The sequence below is a fragment of the Macaca thibetana genome, chromosome 14, assembly GCF_024542745.1.
Source record: "Macaca thibetana thibetana isolate TM-01 chromosome 14, ASM2454274v1, whole genome shotgun sequence".
In the NCBI taxonomy this organism is placed as follows: Eukaryota; Metazoa; Chordata; class Mammalia; order Primates; family Cercopithecidae; genus Macaca; species Macaca thibetana.
The window spans coordinates 80228530-80254281 of record NC_065591.1 but is presented as its reverse complement, the minus strand read 5'-3'; the positions used below and the strand labels follow the sequence as shown (position 1 = coordinate 80254281).

The 25752-nt window shown below is 37.9% G+C and overlaps 1 protein-coding gene across 4 annotated transcripts in view; it reads left to right on the top strand.

The window, feature by feature from the left end:
- The window catches only part of GRM5 (glutamate metabotropic receptor 5), a 573672-nt gene extending 549525 nt beyond the window's left edge, over nucleotides 1–24147 (top strand). For 2 of the 4 annotated variants that reach the window (XM_050755521.1, XM_050755520.1), the window contains exons 9-10: nucleotides 3468–3563; nucleotides 19220–24147. In XM_050755521.1, coding sequence (XP_050611478.1) covers nucleotides 3468–3563; nucleotides 19220–20132 — 1009 coding nt within the window. In that variant the 3' untranslated portion in view covers nucleotides 20133–24147. The remainder of the gene's footprint in view (nucleotides 1–3467; nucleotides 3564–19219) is intronic. The other 2 variants (XM_050755524.1, XM_050755522.1) reach the window with 1 other exon arrangement.
- Nucleotides 24148–25752: the final 1605 nt, after the last annotated feature.

The following is a 25752-nucleotide window of genomic DNA, read 5'->3' as shown; positions in this document are numbered from 1 at the left end:
CGGCCTCATCAGAATGAGAATAATAGCAGCTGCTTTGTACAGTTGTTTTAATAATTTACAATAGTGTACAGCAAACAGCCTGACATGCTCAATATTTTGTCATTATTACTTTTTATTATAACTTTGAATATAACTATAGTAAATTAAACATTTCATTTGAAAAGTGAGTTAATACTTGCAAAGCACTTAAAACAGTGCCTCGCAAGTATGAGTGTATGTGTGTTTTAGTGTCTGATATATAAATTTATTATGTAAAAGAAATGAAATTTTAAAATTGATATTTCATCAACTGTAAATTCTGAAAAGCTTAAACTATTTTTAATTGACAATTCCATACTTCTAAAATAAACTCAACTGGAAAACAAAATGTTGAGTTTTTAAACTCAACAGTTGAGACTGTTAAAGCTATTAGTAACTTTGAACAGCAAATTACCGGTAAATGGGATAATGAGTAAGTGAATGAATGAATAAAAACGTGGTCTATTTAAATATCTGGTGAATATAATTACAGGTACAGACAGGCAAGAAGGGTCCTATCTGAAAGCAATGATGAGTTTTCCATTCTGCATTAATGCCATTTTCAGCTTGCATTGAATATAAAAACTGCTTGAAAGTTCTAAAAAGTCTAAGATATTGCTCACATTTTTAAAATGAGTTTTGTTATTATTGTTTGTTTTGAAATTTTCTTTTTTATATGCCAGTGAAAGTTTTTACCAAAAGCAGTTAGGTTTTTTTGTTTTTTGTCATTTCTATTGTTTTTCTAAACTTTTAGGTTCAGGGGTGTATGTGCAGGTTTGTTTTATAGGTAAGTCGTGTGTCACAGGGGCATAATGTGCAGATTATTTCATCACCCAGGTAAAAAGTATAGTACCTAGTAGGTAGTTTTTTGATCCTCACTCTCCTCCCACCCTCCACCCTCAAGGAGGCCCCGGTGTCTATTTTTCCCTTTGTGTCCATACGTACTCAATGTTAAGCTCCCATTTATAAATGAAAACATGATGTACTTAGTTTTCTGTTTCTCCATTAGTTTGGTTAGGATAATGCCCTCCTGTGCTATCCATGTGTAAAGGACATGATCTCAATCCTTTTATGACTGCATAGTATTCTATGATGTACATGTACCATATTTTCTTTATCCAATTTACCATTGATGGGCATTTAGGTTGATTCCATGACTTTGTTATAGTGAATAGTGCTGCAGTGAATATACACATGGATGTGTCTTTATGGTAGAGAGATTTATATTCCTTTAGGTATTTGCCCAATAATGGGAATTCTGGGTCAAATGGTAGTTCTGTTTTAAGTTCTTTGAGAAACTGCCAAGCTGATTTCCACAGTGGCTGAACTCATTTCCATTCCCACCAGCAGTGTGTAAGCATTCCTTTTCTTCACAGAGGTTAGAGTTTGATAGAATAGGAGGCTTAGGATCCATTGCATATTTCATAAACAGAGGTCACCTGGCAGAGTGTGTGTGGTCATGAGAGAAAGAGAAAGAGAAGGAGAGAGAAGAGCTTATAAGCATGAAGCCTGTAGGTTTCTTAACTCATCTGTGAAATATTTAATGATTAATTCACAATTAGCCTAAGAGAAGATATTCAAAAATATGTTAAGGATCCCTTTGTAAGGAACTGAATGACCACCAATAATTTATTATTCTATCAATATTCTTTTAATCTGAGCTGTAGAGCAGTATTTTGGTTGAACAATCCAATTCACAAATAAGCACAAAATATTTTACATTGAAACATGGAGCATCATTTGGCCATTGGTACTTCTAAGGTATTTTCTTTGGTAAAATTAAGTCTACTCAATCTAGCTTGGTCTGACGATTTACCTCCTTTAACAAAGTCCCTAAGTTCTTTTCCTCTCTTCTTTATGCCTACATGTAAAGTTACTTGTGTACGTATTTCTTCTTTCCTTCCTTCTCCTACTCTTATGTAAGTTCTATCAGGCAGGGCCTGCAGATTACTTATCTTTACATCTGTAGTGCAAAGTCCATTACATAGGATTTAATAAATGCTCAACTAATGTCCACTAAATAGGTAATCCATTAAATTCATTTTGCTTGATGTAATAAGCCATTTTTCTTCAAATACTAGATACTTCAAACATTTTAGAAGGGAAAATGTTAAGGGGAAGGCCTCTGCCCCAGGATCAATAATGATGATGACTTTGTTACATTTTGTTTTATTTTATACTACTTTTGAAACAGCAGGAAAATAAACTAAAAAGAATGTGACTGTACTGAGGTAAATACGTCTTATAATCATAACTCCCTTTATCATAGCCTATTGGATACCAGGAAGGTGGATGAAGTGGTATCGTACCAGGCTCTAGCTTAGTGAAAAGGTGATAAAACCTTAAGAGCTTTGGGCCCCTGCAAGCTCCACTGGTGGTTATTCTGTACTGATGAGGCTTGTGACTTTCATGAAGTCAGTTAAGTAAATCTAGCTTCCTCATCTGGCAAATGGAAATAGCAGTTCTTTTTTAACAACCTCACAGATTCAAACCAATGAGTAAAAGAGGTTATTTCTGTGAAATCATGTTAGCTCAAAAAACTGTCATTGAGGTACAAGAACTCATCTTGATGCACCATGTAGAAGAGTAACGTTGGGAATCTCATAACTCATTTTAGATGAACTATCTGGTATCTTCAAAGGGCGGTGAACTGCCAGTTATAATACAAAAGCTGTCTGAGCCACACTCTAATAATGGAGGCATCCCAGTACTGACAGTCAAACTTCTGCTTAATGGTTATAGAAACTTTTCATATCCAAAGAACATGTCTTCTCTCCTCTGTTATTACCAGTGTCTAACAACATCCAGAATGGATCACTCAATGAGGGTTTGTTCAAGATAATAATTAGCTTAAAAACTTGATAATGGAAGGCAACACATAATAATGGCTAAAGTGTGGTCTCTAAACTTAGATTCCCTGTATTCAAAATCCAACCCAACCACTTACTTAATTAACTAATCTTTGATTCATTTACTTAACCTCTATAATCTTAGGCTTCTTCATCAGTAAAATGGAAATAACAAAGCCTCTGGTCCCGGGCTATTGCCAGGATACAATTTAGGTAAAGTTCTAGGATAATGTCTGACACATGGTAAGCACTGAATAGATTCTAATGTATTGATTGATATTCATCTTTTTCTAAGATGCTAGAAATTGCACACCTTTTACCATTCACTATTAAATGTGACACATTCACAGTTTAATAGTCAATGTGAAAGAATGGGTTACATGTGGTTTAACCAAAAAGTAACAACATCATCCCTGATGTTGTCCATACGCCATCACATTCATCTAATAAGTATCAAAGGTTGGTCATTGCATTGAGAAGCAGGAACCCCTGTTTTGACACAGGGTGACCATCTCCACAGTCACGGCTCTTCCTCAGCCTGGCAGTTAAGCACACAATCACGTCTTTCTGTTTGCTCCTGTCCTTGTTCATGCTTACCAGGTACAAAGACAGGAGACTGGCCCAGCACAAGTCGGAAATAGAGTGTTTCACCCCCAAAGGGAGTATGGGGAATGGTGGGAGAGCAACAATGAGCAGGTAAGCAAACGATGAGTGGCCTGAGGTGGTGTGAAATAAATGTATGCAAGCTAGAGGAACAGGTGGCTCCCTGGTCTGGGTCCTCACTCAACTGTGCAACCCATACAGTGTGTCCAACCTGGGCTACTACTGGTTTTCTGTGTGTATTTGATTTGCAAAACCTATGATGTCCTCATGTATAGTAATGGGAGCCTCCTGTCCCAGATGCTGCTGTTTCCCAGGGTTGTGCGCTTTGCATGTCTGAAGCCTTAGCTCACAGTCAGTCCTCCTCTGGATTTTAACTTATTGGTCAAACGGTTCTGGAGTTTGCAAAGTGGAAGAGATTGGAGGAAATTCATATTTCAGGGCTATCCAATCACTAATAAAATAAATGCAAAAGCTTAGAACTGGTTTTAAGGAAAGGACTACAATTGAGGGAAGACTCCAGCCCCTGATCCTGGACAAGCCTAGAAATTAATATGACTTACTTTGAATGTAACATCATCTCACAGCCAAGGGCAAATGCCTTTCCAAACTAGTGGACTGTAGAGATAAGTGGCTTTTCTCGAACTGAAATCAGGAAAGCTAATCCTCCTCTAGCTACCATAGCTTTGCATCTCCTTTACTTCCTTGTGTTTGGTGATGAACATTCTCTGTTGCTGTGCTGTGCATGTTCCTTTATACTAGGCACTCCCGATTGAGTTGTACCTAGTAAACCAGAGTATTTGGAACTATAAGCATTAACTAAGCTGTGTTGCATGAAATAAACGTGCTTTATTGCATGGGACTTGGTTTTAAGAAAAGGGCCCTGGGGCCGGGCGCGGTGGCTGACGCCTGTAATCCCAGCACTTTGGGAGGCCGAGGCGGGTGGATCAGCTGAGGTCAGGAGTTCAAGAACAGCCTGGCCAACGTGGTGAAACCCCGTCTCTACTAAATACACAAAAATTAGCCAGGCACGGTGGCACATGCTTGTAATTCCAGCTATTCAGGAGACTGAGTCCAGAGGACTGCTTGAACCCGGGAGGCAGAGGTTGCAGTGAGTTGATATCGCGCTATTGCACTCCTGCCTGGGCAACAAGAGTGAAAAACCTATGTCTCAAAAAAAAAAAAAAAAAAAAAAAAAAAAAGAAAGAAAGAAAGAAAAAAGTAAAAGAAAAAGAAAAAAGAAAAGGGCCCTGGAGACAAAGACAGTCAAGATTGACGTTAAACAGTTCCAGAATGTTGAAGGAGCCTTGAGTTGAGGAGTCACTTGCCATGACTTAACTCTTCACTTCTAATTTGTTGTGACATTTCCCAATCCATCTGTGGTGTAGAGGTATGGAAGGAAAACTTTTTCATATCATCCTGGATTAGAGAAAAGGAAAAAATCCAATAAGTAGAGTGTGTGCATATGCGTGTGCATGTGCTGAGAGCAGAGCTTGAGACCTAACTACATAACAAGAAGATAATCTTGTTGAAATTTCACCACAAACATTGTGTTTGCTTCCTCAGTGGTGGGCTCCTTCCTGTTTTCAAAATAATGACTAAATTTTTCCAAGGCCCACCATATTGCACAACTGCTGGAGGACTATTCACATTGCAGTCTATGAAAATGGTGCCCAGAACTGTTCAGCATACAGTCTGAGCAATCATTCATAACAGCCCTGGCCAAGGGCTTGGCCAACTTTGTCTATGACTCTCAGAGACAACGCAATGATAGTGTGTGTACATGTGTAGGCATATATGTGTGCACATTGGTGTATCTGATGGCCATATGCCCACAATCCCTTTATACAGCTATCTTTGGATCTCAGTGTATCTGCAAAATGAGTCTCAGAGGATCATTTTGTGGGAGTGACTCAACAGAATGCTATTGGGGTTCCTATTTTCATTCCACTTAGATATAACAAAGTAGCATAATTCCTATCCTTGAAAATTAGGCAGACGGCACCATAGTAAGCCAGACAAGGTGAAAGTGACTTCACCAAATGAGTGCTCAAGGGCTCTTCCCAGAGTGCCTTCTAATTTGAGGTCTAAAACTAGAGTTCCCAAACCTGGCAAACTTAGCTGACTATCAAACAGACTGAGGCAAAATATTGGACAATACAACTTAGGAATCTGTCATGTAACAAGTTTCCTAGGTCATCTCAATGAAGCCAGTGCATGAACTGATATTTTAGAGTAATCCGTTCATGTAGGAGATGACATGGAACTGTTCATGGCAAGCATTTGGTCTCAATTATGCCATGTGATACTCTTAGCAGTGTTTAGTCAATACTTGAGCTTTAGATATGATCATCCCAGAAATTAGATTTGCTCAAGGCTGTCTTGATTGAGAATGAGGGGAAAGGGACAGAGAGGGTAGTGCACAGAGAGTAGGAGATCCCAGATAAACACACCAGGCTTCCTTGGGTCAGGTCCAGATTTACAAAGGTAGTCACTTGATGAATCTCCAGCAAGAATGGTCTGAGTTTCTCTACAACAGCAAAATATCATTTAATTTTTGTTTCCTCACTTGTTTGGATATAGCTAAGGTAATTGAAAGGCTTATTACATTGATATATCCTGGTGGAGCAGAGGGGAATAATGCATGCAACAATAAATACGATTGTGTTAGATCATCCACCTCAGCCACACAGATGAGCAGAGTTAATTGGGAACAAATGATCTTCCCTTCCTAATATCTCTTTCTTCGCATTTCTTTAGCACCATATAAAAACTGACACACACACAGAGAGAGAGAGAGAGAGAGAGAGAGGAAAGACCTGTCATGCTTAAGCTTTCCATTAGGGAGTAGAAAAGGCCTAGAGACATATGAAAAGAGAGGCCAAAATTCACAAGGTCTTGGTATCTTTTTTTCCAGCTTCACATTTGTTCACATAAATACAGACACACATGCCTGCAAACACATAATATTTATCCAGGAGAAATAAGTTTAAAATGAACATTAAGAAAAAAGATGTCAGAGAGGAGGTAACTGTGATGGAAACAGTTTCTAAGTAAGGGGTTGGAGTAGTTAATCCAAATTTGCTTACTCAGGAATTGAATGGAAGGGCTGGAGAAAGGTTAACTCTATGTACTTGAGACTTTTATAGGTACTTTTAGTGTCAACTAATAAGGTCTTTCTTTGTAATTCATCCCTACTCCACCCCCTATTGCTTCCAGGAGTCAAAGCCAAGCATCACATTTACTCTGCAAACATCTGGGACTCTTCTGTGGCCATGATTGAATAACTAGTTCCAGGGAGGGGTTAAGGGGAGCTCAAACAACCACAGAAAACCAAGAGTGTCACTCTGCATCTCATTTGCCTGTTTTCTATAATGAAGCTGTAGAATGGACAGTACTCCCTGAATTCATGCCTAAGATGATTATCTAGGAGCCAAGTTGCCTGGTGGGGAAAGAAAGCAGTTCACAATGTTTACAGTTGAAGCACAGCAAAGCACTATTTTCTGATCTGTAACATTAGATGCTCCCTTACTTCTGCCCTCCTCCCTCAACCCTCATGCTGGGAAAGGAATGAGAATATAATATGTAACCATAGCACACTAGCTTCCCGAAATATACTGCTGTTTTCCCTTTATGTGAAGAGGTTATTTTATCTTTATGTCTGAATATAGTATAACTTGTCATCTTTTCATATTTTCACAGTGGACAGTCTAAGTGTGATTCAGAGCAGAATCCTCCTGATTGCAGGAGAAGTGAAAGAGAGTCCTAAACAGGGAGGTGGCTCTAAGAACTGAAATTATCTAAACCCTGTTACCGTGTGAGTTCCTAGCAAGATGGTCCAGCCTCAGGAATGACTGAAACCTCAACACTGAATGTTATCATATTCTGTCTCAGCAGGGGCATGGCATTGGAGTACTTGGAATCTGCTTACTTGCTTTTTTTTTTTTTTAAAGACAGAGTCTGCAGTGTCACCCAGGCTGGTGTGCAATGGTGTAATCTTGGCTCACTGCAACTTCTGCCTCCCAGGTTCAAGTGATTCTCCTGCCTCAGACTCCTGAGTAGCTAGGATTACAGGTGCCCGCCACTACACCTGGCTAATTTTTTGTATTTTTAGTAGAGACGGGGTTTCACTATGTTGGCCAGGCTGGTCTCGAACTCCTGACCTTGTGATCCACCCACCTAGGCCTCTCAAAATGCTGGGATTACAGGCATGAGCCACCACTCCCGGCTGGAATCTGCTTTCTGATGTGCTCATGTTGTAGCACATGTAGGACTCGAAGACATTCTGAGCCTCCTACTCTCTCTTTGAGGAAGGGCTCCCTCAGTCAAATGAAATCCACAGATCTCTAGTCCCACTCCAGTGCTGGAAGGAAGGAGGGTGGTGTGGGGTTTTCTTTGAACAAAGAGAGAATTATTATCATTACTCTTTTGTGATATAAGCTACGTGAACTATTAACTTTTAATCGAGTCACTGATTTTTCACCTGTGATATGCAGCATCTAATTTTAGTAAGTATAAATGTTTAATAAAGCCTTAGAGAATTTGGTAATAGTCATGTCATAATAGTCCTTGTTAAACGAGTAGGACCTCAGATAGCCCCAAATATAATGTCTTGTGTTAGTATTGCCTTTCATTCATTCAACTATTTCTTCCTCCAGGTAAAGCTCATTTATTAAGCACCTATTATGAACCAAACACTCAAAAGACTCTAGAGATAAATGGATGACCAAGATATGACTAATGCCCTTGAAAATCTGCAGTCTATTGAGAAACAGTCAGAAAAACAGATAACTACAATGCAATATAAAACCCCTGTAACACAGGAGAGTTTATGCCTCAGATTAAGTCCCCATTTCTTATCGTATGCTATAGTTTATACCAGTACAAACAGAAGTAATAGAATAACACATAATAACAGATCTAATTTGAGTATTCAGAAAGTATAAGGCATATAGTTATATAATTTAAAATCCATAGATAAGAGAAAGATTTTGCCTTTCCAGTACAGACAATAGAAGCCAGCTGGTTTTTGAGAATAGATTATAATTTCTATAATAATCTTCACTTTATTTATCTCCAAAGTCAATTCCATATTACTATTCTAACATATTCTAAAAAATAAGAAGAAGAAGAATTAGTAACACTGCTATGATTACCATGTATCACACACTCTATATAGTCCCTTCATGGAGGGTCTGCATTAAGTTCTCCCAAGAACATATAAAGAAGGTATAATTTTTTTCTTTCCATGCTACACACAGGAAAATAAGGATCAGGCAAATAAAATAACATGCATAGTAGAGCAATCTCATGAAAAATCTAAAATCAAAGGAACTTCAATAAACTGGTTCTGGCACTAACCAGTGTGTGACCTCAAAGTGCCATTTCAACTCTTTAATCTCCATTTTCTATAAACTTCAGATTATAATATAGCACGTATCTTACGATGATGCTGTGAAAATCAAAGGGAATTATATAAGTACAACACTTAGCATATTGCCTGACACACAATAGGCTTTCAATAAATGTTAGCATGTGCTTTTACTATCCAAGGCCAACCAGTTTAGAAAGGTTGTTTTTTGTGTATTTACTATTTTGTCTTGTCTTTCTCTACCCTGCCACCACGGTTGTTTGCTCAAAAATCAATTCTGGAAAAGTAAGTAAAACAAAATCTAATGATAACAAAAGAATAAATTCAATGATATAATTTCCCTGTTTTAAAATTCATGTTCTCCAATGTTTACCTAGAAAAGCAGCCAACATTTATTGAGTACTTAGATACATGAGACACTATGTCAAAGGCTTTATCTGCATGATTGCTCATTTAATCTTTTTTATAAAAAAAATTGGTAAAGCCCATATTAGAGCCCAACTCAGTCTGATTCTGCAGTCCACACACTAAAATCACCATGTTATCAGCCACGCAGGAAAAAAATACAAACTCATGCACTCAGAATGCAAGGTTCTTCATAAACTAACCCTAACCTAACTATGTGACCATTATTCCTTCTGTTTCTGTACATATGTTCTCCTTTCCAGACATCCCAGATATCATACAATTCTCCAAACATGCTGACTATTTTCTACAACAGCACATCTTAAGACTTAAGACATGCGGTGTTTCTATCTGAATTATCCTTCATTTCTCTTTCTATCCATCTTCTTCCAGGGAGAAGGAACTCCCATTCCTGCTCTACCAAGCAAACCTACTCAGGTTTCAAAACTCAACTCTAATGTCCATTCTTCCTTGACGTTTTTAAAAGTCTTAGTCTAGCTAAACTCTACCCAACTTCATAATTCTAACGTATTTTACCTTTACATCTGATATTGTATACTATCCGGTTGCCTGTGTCTTCTCATTAAACTTGAGGTTTTTAAGGCCACAAAACAAAAATGTATTGTTCACTTTTACATCTTCAGTACTCAACAGTGTGAGGAGTCTATTGATTCAATCAATCACTTAATAAAAGTGCCCGGATAATTTTTGTGTATGTAGGTAGCATTGTTTTAGGGACCATGGGGAGTTTGGGGAAGTATAAAATAATCTCCACCCTAAAGGAAATGACAATCTTAATAAAGAAATAAAACTCACTCTGATGGAACCTGAAAGAGCAATAGTCTACATTAACATTTTAAATCTGTGGTCCCAAAAATAAGGCCAAGATTTGGATGGTGGTCAGGATTGGAGGGAAGCAGGGACGAAGTTATGGCTAACAATAATGGAGTCAACACATACGCACGTATGCCCTTCTTGGAACTTCTCAGTGGATAGCTACACAAAAAGTTGACAAATTCATCAGAAATTAGTTTAATTTATTTGACCCTGAAACCATTTATTCATGAACCATCTATTGTCATTCTTAGTTTCTATACCATTTGCCAATTAATTTTATAAAAAAATTAATCAAAAAACATAGCATGAAAATTATGTATGAGGAGTACCTTATAATAATCCTTGAAATCTTATTATAAGCATTTTCCCAGATAAATCCCTATAAGACCAGCAAAAACTAAAAGAATTAGCTAATGTTTGGTGACTGGAATAGAAATTTACTAGCCTTATTAAGTACCACAAATATTAACCAGATTTCTAATTATCTTTGCTTATTTTTCTGAAAGAATCACTAACTACTCAGAGTATGTTCTATTTTTATATTAAATTGAACATATTCTACATTTATATTATTAAATTGAACAGTCTCTGTTCTTAGCCTGAAAAAATGTAATTACGTAAATGTAACAGGAATACTTGAATTCTATGATTCTCTCATCTCAGTTTCTGCTCAATTCTCTTCTTATCTAATACTCTTTTTACTGAATAAAAGGAGGAGCTGGTCAAAACCTTGTGTGAGGCTGCTGTCCTTGCCTGTGAAAAACATTTTGTAAATAGACATATATATGTACACACACATATCTATATGCACACATTTATGCACAAATGTATAGTTTTTGTAGATAATTCAGTAGTTATATACAATATATATGCATATATTTTATTTGAAACAATAGATTTGCTAGCTTATGATTTTCTGTAAAAAAGGAAAAAGGAAATCAAAATCATTTCTAATGGAAAAGGCCAAACCAAAATGGGAACAGCCTGACATGTAGTCATCAAGTACAAACTTGTATGCTCTAGAAAGGGAAGTGAATTTTAAGGGACACTTTCTACATTTAGTCTCACCTAAACATATGGATAAAATCTTGGAATTGTGTCCAACTAATCTTATTGGCATATTCCCATTATGTATAATGGTAATATTGAAATGTAGACGCAAGTAACTCAGCAAAGCTGAGTGCTCTGAAATTTTAAATTAATCATTTTATCTAATCTCATGTTTAATGAGTTAGTTTGAATTGATTCTTCAACACAAACATTATTTATTATTAATCATTCTTAAAAACTTTTTTTGCCACTGTGTCTCACATGCCTTCAAAGCACACTATACTTTTACACACAGTGTCTTCCATTCTCCTACAATCAGTAGCTTATCAAAAATCTTGGCTTTACCAAGATATTTATACCTTAAGTATTTTCGACTTTTATGCACACAAGTTCTTTGAATCTCTCTAATCCTCAATTTTGTAGTCAATTTAATAGCATGCATATGACAACACATATGCACAGATATTTTTAAAGATTAAAATAATTTAAATAAGGGGATCAGAAACGTGTGTGTGTGTGTGTGTGTGTGTGTGTGTCTATACAGAAGCCAATATATTACAATTGTAAGAAAAAAGTAAGCATTAATCAGGAATAGCTGTATGTTTGTGTACCCAATTAACTTCCTAAGGGTCCAGAGAAAGGAAAGATTTCTATTGTCTGTGAGGAACCAAGAAGATTAACACTAAGCAAAATAATGGTGTCCATGGTAGATTTAAATTTGTTTTAATAGTGCAAAGATATAGTGCTCAGCATCCCAAGAATTCCACAGGAAATGGGACTAGAACTGACTGATATTAGTGACTTATATCTGTGGCATGTGTCCATTTTATCCAATTAAAAAAAAAAAAAAAAACACATGATAATCAAGAAACTTCCTTCTTAAACCAAGAGACTTCACCAGACAATAAACATATTGGTGGTGAATCTGCACCCAGGATTCAAGCCTCATAACTAACATACCCTTCATACATCAGATTTAAGTCACAAGCTTCAGCTGGGGTGCTCTATGACAGAAAGGAATCTTTTGCCTAAACAGAAATTATTTTCCCAGAAACCATTCTAAACATCCTGGGACAACTTTTATCTTACAGTCCCTCAGGATTTATCTCATCAATGTTGATGCAGAGCTTTAGAATTTATCAGGTTATTTTATGGGCAAAAACTGGGGCATTGCCTTCTTGGATGCTCCACAAGGGTATGTCTTGTTAGCCCCTTGGTTCACGTGTGTATCTTGGCACTCAGCACAGAGACAATGGGAATGACTCTGGATTTGGCGTCTGATTTGGGGTACTGTCCTGCCATTTACTTTGACTTGGGCAACTTAGTTAAGTTCCATAAGCCTCCTTTCTCATATCTACAGTGAAGGTTAATAATACCTGTCTGTCTCAAACATTCAAGATCATATAGTTCATTTTATTTCACTAACACTCCTCTGCACTACTCTGTACCATACACCATATTAAGCACAGGAGATACATGTAGCATCTGCCCTTGGAATGCTCCAGGTTTAGTGTGGGAACAGACTTGTAAATAAGTAATTAAAAATACTATTTGATAAACGCTACCCTAGACAGCTGTTATGAAGGTAAAATATGATGACATAGGTGAAAACACCTTGTGAGCTGAAAAGTTCTGTTAAAATGGAAACTATTATCATTCCAGGATTCTCCTCCTCTTTGCCACCAATCCCAATTCCATGTTTTATTCAAGGTTTAAATGAAGCTGAATTCCTCCACAAAGTCTTCCTGACTGCAGCAGCTTCTAGACACAAAACAGCTGTGTCTGGTTTTGTTCTCTATTTACTAGATTATAATTGAGCTTTCTAGTAATTGTTGGAAAAATTGTTTCCTGTTTTGAAAGAAAAGTACAAAAATCTAAAATTCTTTCTAATCTTTGTTAAAGCATCTCAGCTAAGACCTAGAACTTAAATGTCAGAATGAAGAGCAGTTTAGTGGGATTTTTAATTTTTTTAGTTGACACTTAATAATTGTACACATTTATAGGATACGGAATGTTTCCTTACATGTATCCCAAGTGTAATAACAAAATCAGGGTAATTAGCATAGTGATCACCACAAACATTTATCATTTCTTTGTGTTGTGAACATTCAAAATCCTTTCTTCTAGCTTCTTGAAAATATACAATAAATCACAGTTAACTATATTTACCCTACAGTGCTGTAGAACACCAGAGATCATTCCTCCTATCTAGCTATAATTTTGTATGGCTTTACCAACTAATACCAGTTAGAGTAGTTTAGTTTTGAGGCTGAGTCCAGGTAACAGAATTGCGGATCAAAATAAATAGTTCGATTTGAGAAGGAAATATCTGTGATGGCTCAACACAATTCCAATGCTTGGCACAAGCTCCCGTGTCATATTCTCCTTTGTTAAGGTGCTTGTTCTTTAGGAGGACTCAGGGGAAGTAGCAACTGTACTAGTACCATTAAGCACTTCAATAACCCACCGTGAAAGAACATGTAGCTTCTGAAAAGGCTTCCTGTTGCTGTTAAACCAAAGACTAGTTAAGAGAGGATTGAGTGATTCTCCTCCCACCAGGAATTTATTAGGGATTAAATGCCTGGTAAGAGAGATTATCTGGAGGAATTATCCTGGAAACATGCAACCACTGCTACTTAAGAGAGAGGTGAAAATCCACGTCACTTAGGGCTGTTGGAGGAGTTTCATGGGATTAGGCATGTAGAATTACTTTCCTTTCCATATATGCAATACATGTATTAATTGAGATTCACTTATCCATGCTATTTTAACATCCCCAAACTTTAAGGCCTCATTAATACCCACTTTATTTGCAAATCCTTCCTTGAAACTTCTTTCCTTAGTGAACAACTTTTTCTCTGAATTCTTCTAATCCTGATAAGAAAAACCCAAAAGTCTTTTTTTCCACAGTAGTTTTCATATCAGTACATTCCTTTCCATCCTCATTTTTGTCACACTTGTGAATACATTAACATTGTATTCCTGTATTGAATTATAAATTCCATAGACTTTTTTGATGGTCAAACTCTTTTGTCCCCTTATTAATGTTTGCTTCCTAATGATGGTGTGCCATGGCAGAATACTGTAATATCTGCAGATTTGAGCAGAGGAATAGAAAACTGGGTGAGGTCACTGACATGACATTCAGAGCCTTCTTGAAAATGAATAAATTTGCTAAGTGTCTGATATGGAAGGGAAAAAGAGGAAAAATAAACCTCTGAGAATAAAGATAGAAAGTGCCATTTTGGCAGACCCAAAATGTAAACAAAAACGAATGAAACAAATAAACAAAAAACTTAATCCTGAAATAACATTTTTGATGTGCTTTTTGTTTTTCAGAAATAAAGAACAAATAATTATAACAGAGAGAACATTAGATGACATCATATTATATATTGCAAAAGGGTTCAATGGTGCCTGGAAGAGAGCGAGAAGTTACTTTTGGCCCCCTCCTCAGATGTGGCAGATCATTTCATCTTGTCCCTTTCTCCTCCATTCTTCTTTCCCTCTTCTTTTCTAATGTCTAAAATATTCAGTGAGGGAAGGTGACGTGCCATAAACGGGTAAAGAAAAGTTTCCTTTCATTTTTCTTACTTCAGTCCCTAAGGACAAACGTATAATATGGATGCTGAAAAAAAATCTCAGCCTAAACGATAAATACATCATCTTAGTTCAACCAAATAGAAGATTTAATGTTAATGAATAACCCCTCGCATTTGCAGAAGGGCTATGCTCTATAAAGTACCCTCATATGTATTATCCTTTTGTTTTTTCCCAGACATCATGCAAGGTGGGCAGTTTCTTTCTTTCTATTCTTTTTTTTTTTTTTTTCCAATAAAGAAAGAAGCTCAAAGGTGGCAAGTGAATTGCTCAACATCATTCTGAGTCAGATCCTAGACTGAGAATCTGGGTCCTTTCTCTTTTCCACTGTCACTACTGCCTTGATAAGATTTCACCACTGAGCAATTTCACTAAGACAGATATGAGTTCTAAAGAAGTAATTATTTTGTGATTTTCATGGCAGATATCAAGCTTTGTATTTTCATATTTAATGAAAATTTTAAATGTGTAGATATTGAGTACTATTGATTAAAGGGAGGTATATAAGAAGTAAAAATAGATCCATAAGGCAAAATAGTTTCATTAACATTGAATTATTTTAAAAACTTAATTCTAACAGAAAAACAATTCAGTATAAATTTTAAAAATGAATTGTATTTTATCTACTCAAGTATTGGCCCAAGAATATTACTGAGCACTTATCATGTTCTAAACAATGCATGGGTACTACTGGGCATATAGGAAAGAACAAACCCTCTCTCTGTGCCTTCATAATGTCCCACCAAGCAGGTGAGATAGACATATAGCAAAGAGTTATTATATGCCTGAATGCAGGGACCATAGGAATCTAGCCTAGCAAGGTCAGGAAAGCTTTCTTTAAGACAAGACAATTAAGGTAAAATAAAATAAGAAAACAAGAGGATACGCTTAAGCAAAAAGGAAGAGAGGATGTAGCACAATGCAAAAGCATTTGAGGAAGAAGGTTAATTTGGAATTTAATGGGGTAGAGGTGATCACCCACGGAGACAGTTAGGGTGTGAAAAGAGGCCACGGATCATGGAACTCCAGTATTTATTACAGTTGGTCAGGTAAAAGAAAAAGAACCTGAAAGGTTTTATGGCTTACCGAATATTTTATTTTGCACTGAATTCTCTGTTCCTTAAACCAGGGTTCAAAATGGCATTGAGTATACCTTTTATTTTCTGAAATGTTGTATTCACATAAAATACAAAAACTGAACATCCTTAGACACCTTCTCTTTACCAGCTTTTTTCACCTACATTGTCTCACTTCATCTCAAAACAACCTTAACTAAATGAGACACTGTCTGCTTCTCACTGAGGCTTAAAAAGATTATTCCTTTCCAAATATCCAGGATGGCAGAACCAGAATAAGAACCGGATTTTAGGATCTCTATTCTATTGCAGCTTCCAAGACACCCCACAGTGGCCCTGTTAACTAAAAAATCCTATTCATCCATCAAATGCTTATTAAGATCATGCTGAGTGTCACTGAACAAGATAGATAAGATCTGTGTCTTCACGGAATGTACATTCTACTAAGAAACACAATAATGTCATGAGTAGGGAGTTTTTGTTTGTTTGTTTCTTAAGAATTCTCATTTACTTCAGAGAAAAAAAAATCTTTCATGTTCAAAAGAATGAAATGAAGTACTCACATTTGGACTCCATTTCTCTGGTTGTCTGGTGTTTCCTGTGTCCACTTTCACTGTTATTCAGATGGTCTGGTGCTCTTTCTCCCTTATGGCCATGGGCACTGTAAGCAAAGGCACGGCCAGGAAAAAGATGTCAATACTTTGTACAGAATTGGTTAATTAGGATGGTTCCCTCATCACACACTCACCTAGAGGTTTTGCAACATGTTGTCATGTTTTGGGTCATAGCTACAGGTGATTCCAAAGACTGTTACTGCTAACACCCAAAGTTATGTTCCATCATGTTCAACTAAAGGCATTCGAGAGAGAGAGAAAAAAAAAAACCTTTTAAAAGCTAGTGTTTGCAAAACCTCTCTGTACTAGGAGCAAGAGTGTCCCTAGGGTAAAAGTTGGTGGAATAAATCCAGCTAGTCTTCTGATTTCAAGCCCATGCTTTGTATTAAAAGGGGACTTAGTGACCTGGAAGAATAATTGTACCTTTCGAAACACCTGTTTCTTATCCTTCTGTTAGGAGAAAGGGTGTAGTTGGCAACCATCCTCCCAATCAAATCCTGTAAATAAACTGGCCCATTTCTTCTCTGCCATGTTCCAGAAGTTAGTAGACACCTGGGAAAAAGAAATGTAATACACGCAAGTCAGGCTAATGCAAAATTGAATAATAAACCCCGAAACTACTAGAAAGGAACGCCAACTGTTCGGCAATGCCCCCTCTGCTACTGTGGATGCACAGCAACCTCCAAACCTGGAAATGATTCATTTATCTTTTCCAGGAAGGGCAGGGTAGGATGGAAGTAGCTCATATTCCTAGATTCTGAAGGACATGAGACTACAATACGTTGGATAAATTACATGGAAAGAAATTTCACAGGAAAGAGCGGAGAAAGAAAGACCATGAAGTAGAAAGGAACAGATAAAGAAATGGGAAGCAGTGTGGAAACAGGCAAAAAGCATGTCATTAAAGGAGCTGCAGAAATGTCAGACTGTTACCAAGGGAGTGGGTTTCTCAGACAGAGTAGATCCTGCAGGGCCAGTCAGGTAGCCTCAAGGCTGGTGGATTCCAAATGAGGTACAGGCCCCGGCCCCTCAAAGGCAAGCCAGCCCTCCAGTAAGGGGGACCAAGGGGAGCGATGGGGATCTAGAAAAAAAGGATGGCGTTCTGCCAGAGTTTCTCAGTTTCTGAAAGAATCTGAGAAACAAAGTGCTTCAGAAATACTTCGGGAGCAGAAGAACAGAGTGCTTGTCAAAAGCATAGGTCCGTGGAAGCCAATCCAGACAATCAGACTCTCCTGGGGTCACATCTTATATCTTTGACAAATGCCATAGGTGAGTCTTATGCAGAATTTAGTTTAATAAGCATAGGCTATGATGATAAAACTGCAGTCTTCAACTTCTTTTGTTGTCAGGCTGCTCAAGGCTTTCTGTTGGTCACAGCCCCTAGAACAGAGCTGTCTTGACTGACAATACCAGACCCCCTAGTAACAGAGATCTTGGATTACTTTGTGATGGGAAACTACACCAGAATCTCCTCATATAACATTCCTGACCAGGCGCAGTGGCTCACGACTGTAATCCCATCACTTTAGGAGGCCAAAGCAGGTTGATCACTTGAGGTCAGGAGTTCTAGAACAGTCTTACCAACATGATGAAACCCGGTCTCTACTGAAAATACAAAATTAGCTGGGCATGGTGGTGCATGCCTATAATCCCTGCTACTTGGGAGGCTGAGGCAGGAGATTCGCTTGAATCCAGGAGGCCAAGGTTGCAGTGAGCTGAGATGGTGCCACTGCACTTCAGCCTGGGCAACAAGAGCAAAACTCCGTCTAAAAAATAAAAACTAAAAAATAAATTATTGAGTGTCAGGCCACATTCTCTGACCTTTGTAAAGTTCCTGAATCAAGGTCTGCAGCTTCAGAAGCTACTGTGTCAGCTTTTAGTGGTAAGGAGAGTACTAGGGCACTGAAGCTGAGGTACCAATCAGATCTTGAGTGTGGCTTTCAGACCCTTTGTGTGGAAGCACAAAGGTGAAAGAAGGAGAAAGGCCTTTAAAAAACTTGTCAGTCCCACAATATTCACTAGGATCCTAATTGGAGATCGCTCTGCTAAGTGCCGAAGGCATTATACAGCACTCTCATTGAACTGTTATTCAAGTATAGAACTCAAAATAAATTTGTAAGGTGAATTTCTATGAAGTAAAGAAGTTCTCATTAGAAACGTGTGTTCATTAAATTTTTATTTCCCAGCAGGTAAGGCAACCTAAGTAAAACTATGTTCAAAATTAGGGGTTCAGACAGGAAACCCTAGTTATATATACACCAACCTCCAGAATAAAGGCTGAACTGGAACCACTGTCTACCTCCTTGTAATCCCTGACTCTCTTACCCCTTCCCTCCTCTCCGATGATTGTTGGTGAGTTTGGGTCCTAGTGGTAATGTTTCCCTTTGAGGTCACTAACTCTAGGAAGCCCCTCTCCTATACCAGGCACTTCTGCACACAGCCGGGACATTGCAAGCCCTTGCATCTGTGTGCTGCTGCACTCACAGGTGGGCTCAGAACTCCCGCAAAATCCTAATAAACACTCCTTCATCCAAAGGGGACAAGCATCCCCTTTGACACATTTTCATGATAATGATAAACTGAAGGCCTGATACAGAAAGCAGCCTTTAACTCAAAACGAGCAAATGAAAGCCACTTCCAAGGTCTCTTTCCGTGATGTCTTTTTGACGCTGTGTTTCCTGAAAGAATGAGAAAAGTCCTCCCCAGTTCGGGGCCCATGAGCAACCACCATTGGGGAAGCGGCATCCAAGCCCCTTGGACACCTCGCTGAGTCACCTTTCCTCTCCCTTCTCTCCTCAGCTCCAATGGAAAATCTGTTACGTGGGCCCAGAACGAGAAGAGCAGCCGGGGGCAGCACCTGTGGCAGCGCCTGTCCATCCACATCAACAAGAAAGAAAATCCCAACCAAACGGCAGTCATCAAGCCCTTCCCCAAGAGCACGGAGAGCCGCGGCCTGGGCGCTGGCGCTGGCGCAGGCGGGAGCGCGGGGGGGATGGGGGCCACGGGCGGTGCGGGCTGCGCAGGCGCCGGCCCCGGCGGGCCCGAGCCCCCAGACGCCAGCCCCAAGGGGCTGTATGATGTGGCCGAGACCGAGGAGCACTTCCCGGCGCCCACGCAGCCGCGCTCACCATCGCCCATCAGCACGCTGAGCCACCGCGCGGGTTCGGCCAGCCGCACGGACGACGACGTGCCGTCGCTGCATTCGGAGCCCGCTGCGCGCAGCAGCTCGTCGCAGGGCTCCCTCATGGAGCAGATCAGCAGTGTGGTCACCCGCTTCACGGCCAACATCAGCGAGCTCAACTCCATGATGCTGTCCACCGCGGCCCCCAGCCCCGGCGTGGGCGCCCCGCTCTGCTCGTCGTACCTGATCCCCAAAGAGATCCAGCTGCCCACAACCATGACGACCTTCGCCGAAATCCAGCCTCTGCCAGCCATCGAGGTCACGGGCGGCGCGCAGCCCGCGGCGGGGGCTCAGGCGGCTGGGGACGCGGCCCGGGAGAGCCCGGCAGCGGGGCCCGAGGCTGCGGCCGCCAAGCCAGACCTGGAGGAGTTGGTGGCTCTCACCCCGCCGTCCCCCTTCAGAGACTCGGTGGACTCGGGGAGCACAACCCCCAACTCGCCAGTGTCGGAGTCGGCCCTCTGTATCCCGTCGTCTCCCAAATATGACACTCTTATCATAAGAGATTACACTCAGAGCTCCTCGTCGTTGTGAATGTCCCTGGAAAGCGCACCGGCCTGCGCGTGCGGAGCAGAGCTCCCCGTGTTCACACACACAGTGGCAAGCATAGTCGCCTGGTTACGGCCCAGGGGGAAGATGCCAAGTGCACCCCTTGATGGAAACACGAGATCCATAGTGCTATCTCACGACAACCGACGAAGACACCGACGACAAATCTTTTGGCAGATTTTCTTCTAGTGGCCTTAGAAAACATGGGCTTTTAAGAAACACGGCTGATATCTTTGAGGGCTGACAAGGCGTCTGTTCAAACAGTTCCATACCAAGTGCTTTGCTCTAGGAAAGCAGTGCGTGTGAAACAGCGTAACAGAGGGTGAAGAGCATAGTTAATAAGCAACTGTAAAAAGTTTTATTTGTTTACTTTAATTCTTTTCCCAGAAGAGTCTTTGATTCACCAAACATGAATGTACATTTTCTAACAAACTCAAAATCTGGGACCAAAACATCAACTTTTCTCTTTCTTTTTTCTTTCTTTTTGTTTTTTCTTTCCTGTAAAGACCTTGAAAAGCAGTAACTTGGGTCCAGTATTTACTGAGGCGTTGTGAATGTGTCCCATGCATAACACACGACTGGATAGTGAGTGCTGCGCTAATGTACTACGTAGGGCTTCTACCAGAGATTTTCCTCTCCAATTGGGTTGTGAAATACTCTTCCAAAAGCCTGCATCGGGGATTCCACCTACTTATTTCAGATTCACCTCCATTAACCAAGAAAACCAGTGGAAGATTTCTTGACTATTTCACCATGTTGCCAATCAATACTGGAGTAGCAAAAAAATATTTTCTGGAATACTGTTTTGTAATTCCCTCACTGGGGTGCATTGTAGCTGGAAATTCTCTTTATAATCATTCTTGAGCTCCAGCCTGGCTATCTCTTTCAAGAAACATGGCCACTCCTCTTTAGGAATGCTGTTCCGTTTGCATTGCCAACTAAAATATTAAAATATGTATTGGGGCTTCTTCATTCCTTTATTTTGAGAACCTGATGCACAAAGAGCTCCTTTGTTCTTTTTGAGTCCCACCACTGGAAGAGTGGTCCATAGACCCCATGAAGACATTGTCACGATTTGAGAGACTGTTGTTGAAAGGATTAACACAATCTTAATACACTGAAAATTTTAAACTGTGTCAAGTCAGCTTAGTGGAGATTTAGTTATGCCAGTGAGCAGTGATTTTAACTATTCTTGGCTGCTTAAACAGGGCAGCTATGAACTATGACAAATGTAGATTTTTCAAAGCAATACAAAATACTAAAAAAGAGGAACCTTAATGAATATTAACCACACAGTCTTTCTTAGCCATTCCAAAAAGAGGCAAAGCAATTCTTATTTTCTTTTTTAAAATAATGATTCATATTATTTTGTGCACTTCATACTGTCACTTTTTAAAACTGCAGAAAAGAGATTTAGAGGTATAATAGAAACAAGTGTGCTTTGATAGTCTCAAATAGGTAGAATTCATAGTTCAAGACCTGAATCCACTGTCATCTCTTTCTTCCTCCCATTACAGCTATCCTCAGGTACCAAATGTTTTGATTTTTAAATAAGGATAGTAATAAGAGGAGGTATCCTATAAATTCAAAGTTCAGTTGACCCAGCCTTATACTTAAGATAGCCTTATGAAAAATACATGCTGTGAGGCAGTAGTATATTTTGGCAGAGAGAAAAATAAATAAAACTTTTTCTTTTAGCTCAATATCCTTATTTTGGTAAGTAATTTTTTTTTATTTCACATCTACTTAAAAGAAACTAAACTGAGAAATAGAAGTCAGTCCATTGGCATAATTTATCATTCTTCACTTTAAAAAATTCTAATAAATATTGTGCTTGAGTTTTCTTTTCTGCTATTTGTTCTTACTTGCAACTTTAAGTCAAACCTCCCAATACAAAACATTAAAAGCTAACATTCATGTACTAAAGTATTAATTTACAAGAAATCGAACCTCCCATGCTAGATTTGAAAATAACATCATCACAGCACCCTGATCCCAAATATTATAACGAGGCTTTTAAAATGTAAGTGAAATCCAGCTAAGTTTCATGGTTTCATTAAAAGCAAATGTCTGCCTCTACCTGAAAAACAAATGGAAATCTTTTGAAGTATTAATACCCTTTGGATCCTCATAAACACGATGGCATTCACCTGAGGATTCCTATCTTGACTCTTAGGTATTAAAAACCTTTCTCGATATGCTCTACATTTTAAAATTTGTTTCATAAAATCCTTATGTTGATTTTCATTTTATTCTCAAGTACAATACGTTTCACTCTAGTCCAATAGAAGAACATGTTTAAACTTTGTTCATGGTCAAATTCATTTTCTATGTTTTAGTAACATGGCTCTTAAAAAGTACACTACCTTATAAAAAAAACTTCATTTGAAATTAAATTTAATGCAAGTAAATTGCCATCTGATAATTCCACATGCTATCATAATCAACTGTAATAATAAAAATGATTTATCCAATTAGAAGAAAACAAGATATATTTTTCTCTGTATTTCTACAACTTTTGCCACTTCATTGACTACATTGTATATTGGACATCAGATTATTAGTAATGCATTATTGAGATCTTTTATTTTGGAATGATGCTAACTCTGTCTCTTTGCCAATTCTAATACCAGGTTCCAAGTAATAACTCTACAGTACAAAGAGAACTGAATATTCATTCTAGGGCTATAGGATATGAACTTCACAATTCATTTGGGTACATTCTCATTGAATTTCCTTCAAAACAATCTGTTCCTGGTGCCCAGTGATAATTCAGTCGGGACCAGCATGACTAAAAGGAAGGGGATATGCTAAGGCTCAGCAAAGTGACCCTAAAGGAGAGATATGTCCCAGGATGGAAAGAAGAAGATGTGGTTTAACCAAGTTATACTGACTAATCTAATCAGTCCATTCGTCCTTCTATTTTGGGAAAGGAGTGGGGACAGCCTAAGAAGAACATATCTGCATTGGGAAGAACCGTCTTTCCGGGCTAGGGATGGGGAACAGAAAGGGAGTATGGAAAGAAAAATTATAACAGATTTGACTGAAGCAAGGAAAAAAAGCAAATCCCCAAATGTGCTAATCCTTGAAAGTAACTATCTTTCCCAAACTACTGCTGTTACCAGCAAGTGATCAGGAAGACTAGGAGCTATTTCTGACTGTAAATGAATTGTATAATGGCTCTGCTGCAGTTCTGTGACTTCCAAGCCAGGAATTAAATGCTCTTTTTAAGAATAACAAAAAAACAAAAGCATTTCCTATGCTAGTCTCCCAGTAAAATGTACATGTTTTGGAGACTTCAAAGGTATTATATGAGTTCACATTTAGCAACAGCTTATTAATAACCCTCAAGCTGTCAGAATCTCTATAGTTACCATTTACAATTTTATACTGTGAAAAAATACAGATCAGTGAAAGCATAAAGATAAATCAGAATTCACTTTGAAGAGGGTCTGAGGCCTGGGAGAGTCTCTACTGTCTATTGAAGAATGAGGCATGTATAAAATAGTTGGTTGAATTTCACTGATCTTCCCAATGTGAACAAATATACTATGTATATTGTGTGTATTTCTAGAAATCAATGGCAGCTGCTGATGGTGTTGTAATTAGAAATCTATATAGATTATAGATGTTTTAGAAAGATGGTGCCAATCCTAAAAGATTTGTGTGGGCTAAAAGTGCTTGTACTTACTTTTTTCTGCACTTATAACTGATTTGGTTTTAAAATTGTGTGCGTGTATCTGTTCTTTCTCTGTTGTGGCAGCTTGTACTATTAAAATAATAGAGAATGTTAAATTATTTTGATGTGAATTGCAAATGATTTTTTTTCATAAAGTTTAACATTTTTATCAGCATTGTTTTGCTTTGTACTTGTATAAATATGTTTTATTTTAGCACTTCAAAATATACTTGCCTGTTTCTCAGTTGTCTAAATCATGTTGTACTTGGTGTTTGTGAAGCCAGTTACTTTTCAAAAAACATTAAAAAAACTGTAATATGATTTTAAGATTATTCCCCTCAAATGTTTAGAATGTTGTCTTAATAGTGTTTTCTAAGATGAAAAGAGCCATGATACTCATTAATCTTGAATACTGGATGATCTATACATTGGAATTATGGGGTTTACAAAGTCAGCAGTGGACTATAGATTTAAATGAAAATATAAACCAACCACTAATTAACCAGAGATGTTGTCCCCAAAGACATCTACAAACAACTGTTACATAAAGAACTACTTTAAAAAAAAAAAGGAATGTAGGAAATATGCATTATTTGTCTAGACATACAAATTATAGAAATAGTTTCATAATTATCTGTGTTGATAGAGGTAACATCACAGAGATAAAATAGATTATTACACACATTTATATAGACATTTGACTTTCGAGTCCATCTACATGTGTGTCTCTGTGTATATGTGTGTTTGTGTGTATATGTATGTGCATATTACATAATTTTTCCAGAAAAAAAAAAACTTTTTCCTTTGACTGATTCTTAAGCAAATATACATTCCCTGGACACAAATTAGTGAAAAACTAACAGCAGAATATAAAGTAGATGTTTGATGTATGGAAGAGAAAAACAAGGTATATTTAAAAATATATTTGCTCTATGCTTCTGACATTGTATTAAATCCATAATGAAAGATATACATATGTAGATACATATATTATTATACAAAACATGTTTGATCTTAACAAAGAAAACCATTTTATCTGTTCTGTCAGATTCTTCCCTTCAGTATCTTTTATTCTAAAGTGATATGAATGGTAATATGTTCATATAAAATTGAGGATGAAGTGACATTTACAAACCAGGTATAGGAAATTACCTTCTAAAAATCAGAAGAGCCTTATCAGACTCCATCAAATTATGGAAGGCCATTTAAAACCAGCAGATGCAATAGAAATAGCATTGAATTAAAAGCCAAGATCTCTTACCCTGTCACCAACTGACTTTGGATAAATCACTCTGATTTCTCTACAACTTGCTCCTCTTTAAATGCAGAACTGAGTTACAATAACCTGTGAAGTTTCTATCATTTCAACATTCCTGATAAATGCTCAATAGTAGCTATTATTAGTGGCAATTTAGTATTTAATATACAGTTAATATTCAGCAGGAAGCTTAAATTTGTTATATCAATGTTATTTGTGGAGCTTAACAAGTTCCGCACAACTTAAAGCATATATCCTGGAGGAAACCTGTTGAGGTTTGAACTCATATGCAACCTTGGAATTGTCTATCAAGGACAACTTAGCAAATTGATATTGAACACCACAGAGAGAATGCTTTCCCTCTGTTATAATTTCTGCTGAATGTTGGCTAAGTTTTTGGTTATGCTATACACGAATTATCAGTTTTAGAACATAAACAATTTTCAAATATTTACTTTGTATGATAGCTAGGCAGATAGGTAGGTAAATAAATAGATAGGCAGAATTATATTAATGAAATTATCTCCTTAAGCAAAAGCTTAGTATTTACATTTTCTCTCACAGTATTTTGAAATTTAGAATCAATTATTACATCTCACTTTGTTTATTAATTTTAGGTTATTATGTTAGTAAATAAGTTCTATGAGGAGAATGTTTAAACCCATCTT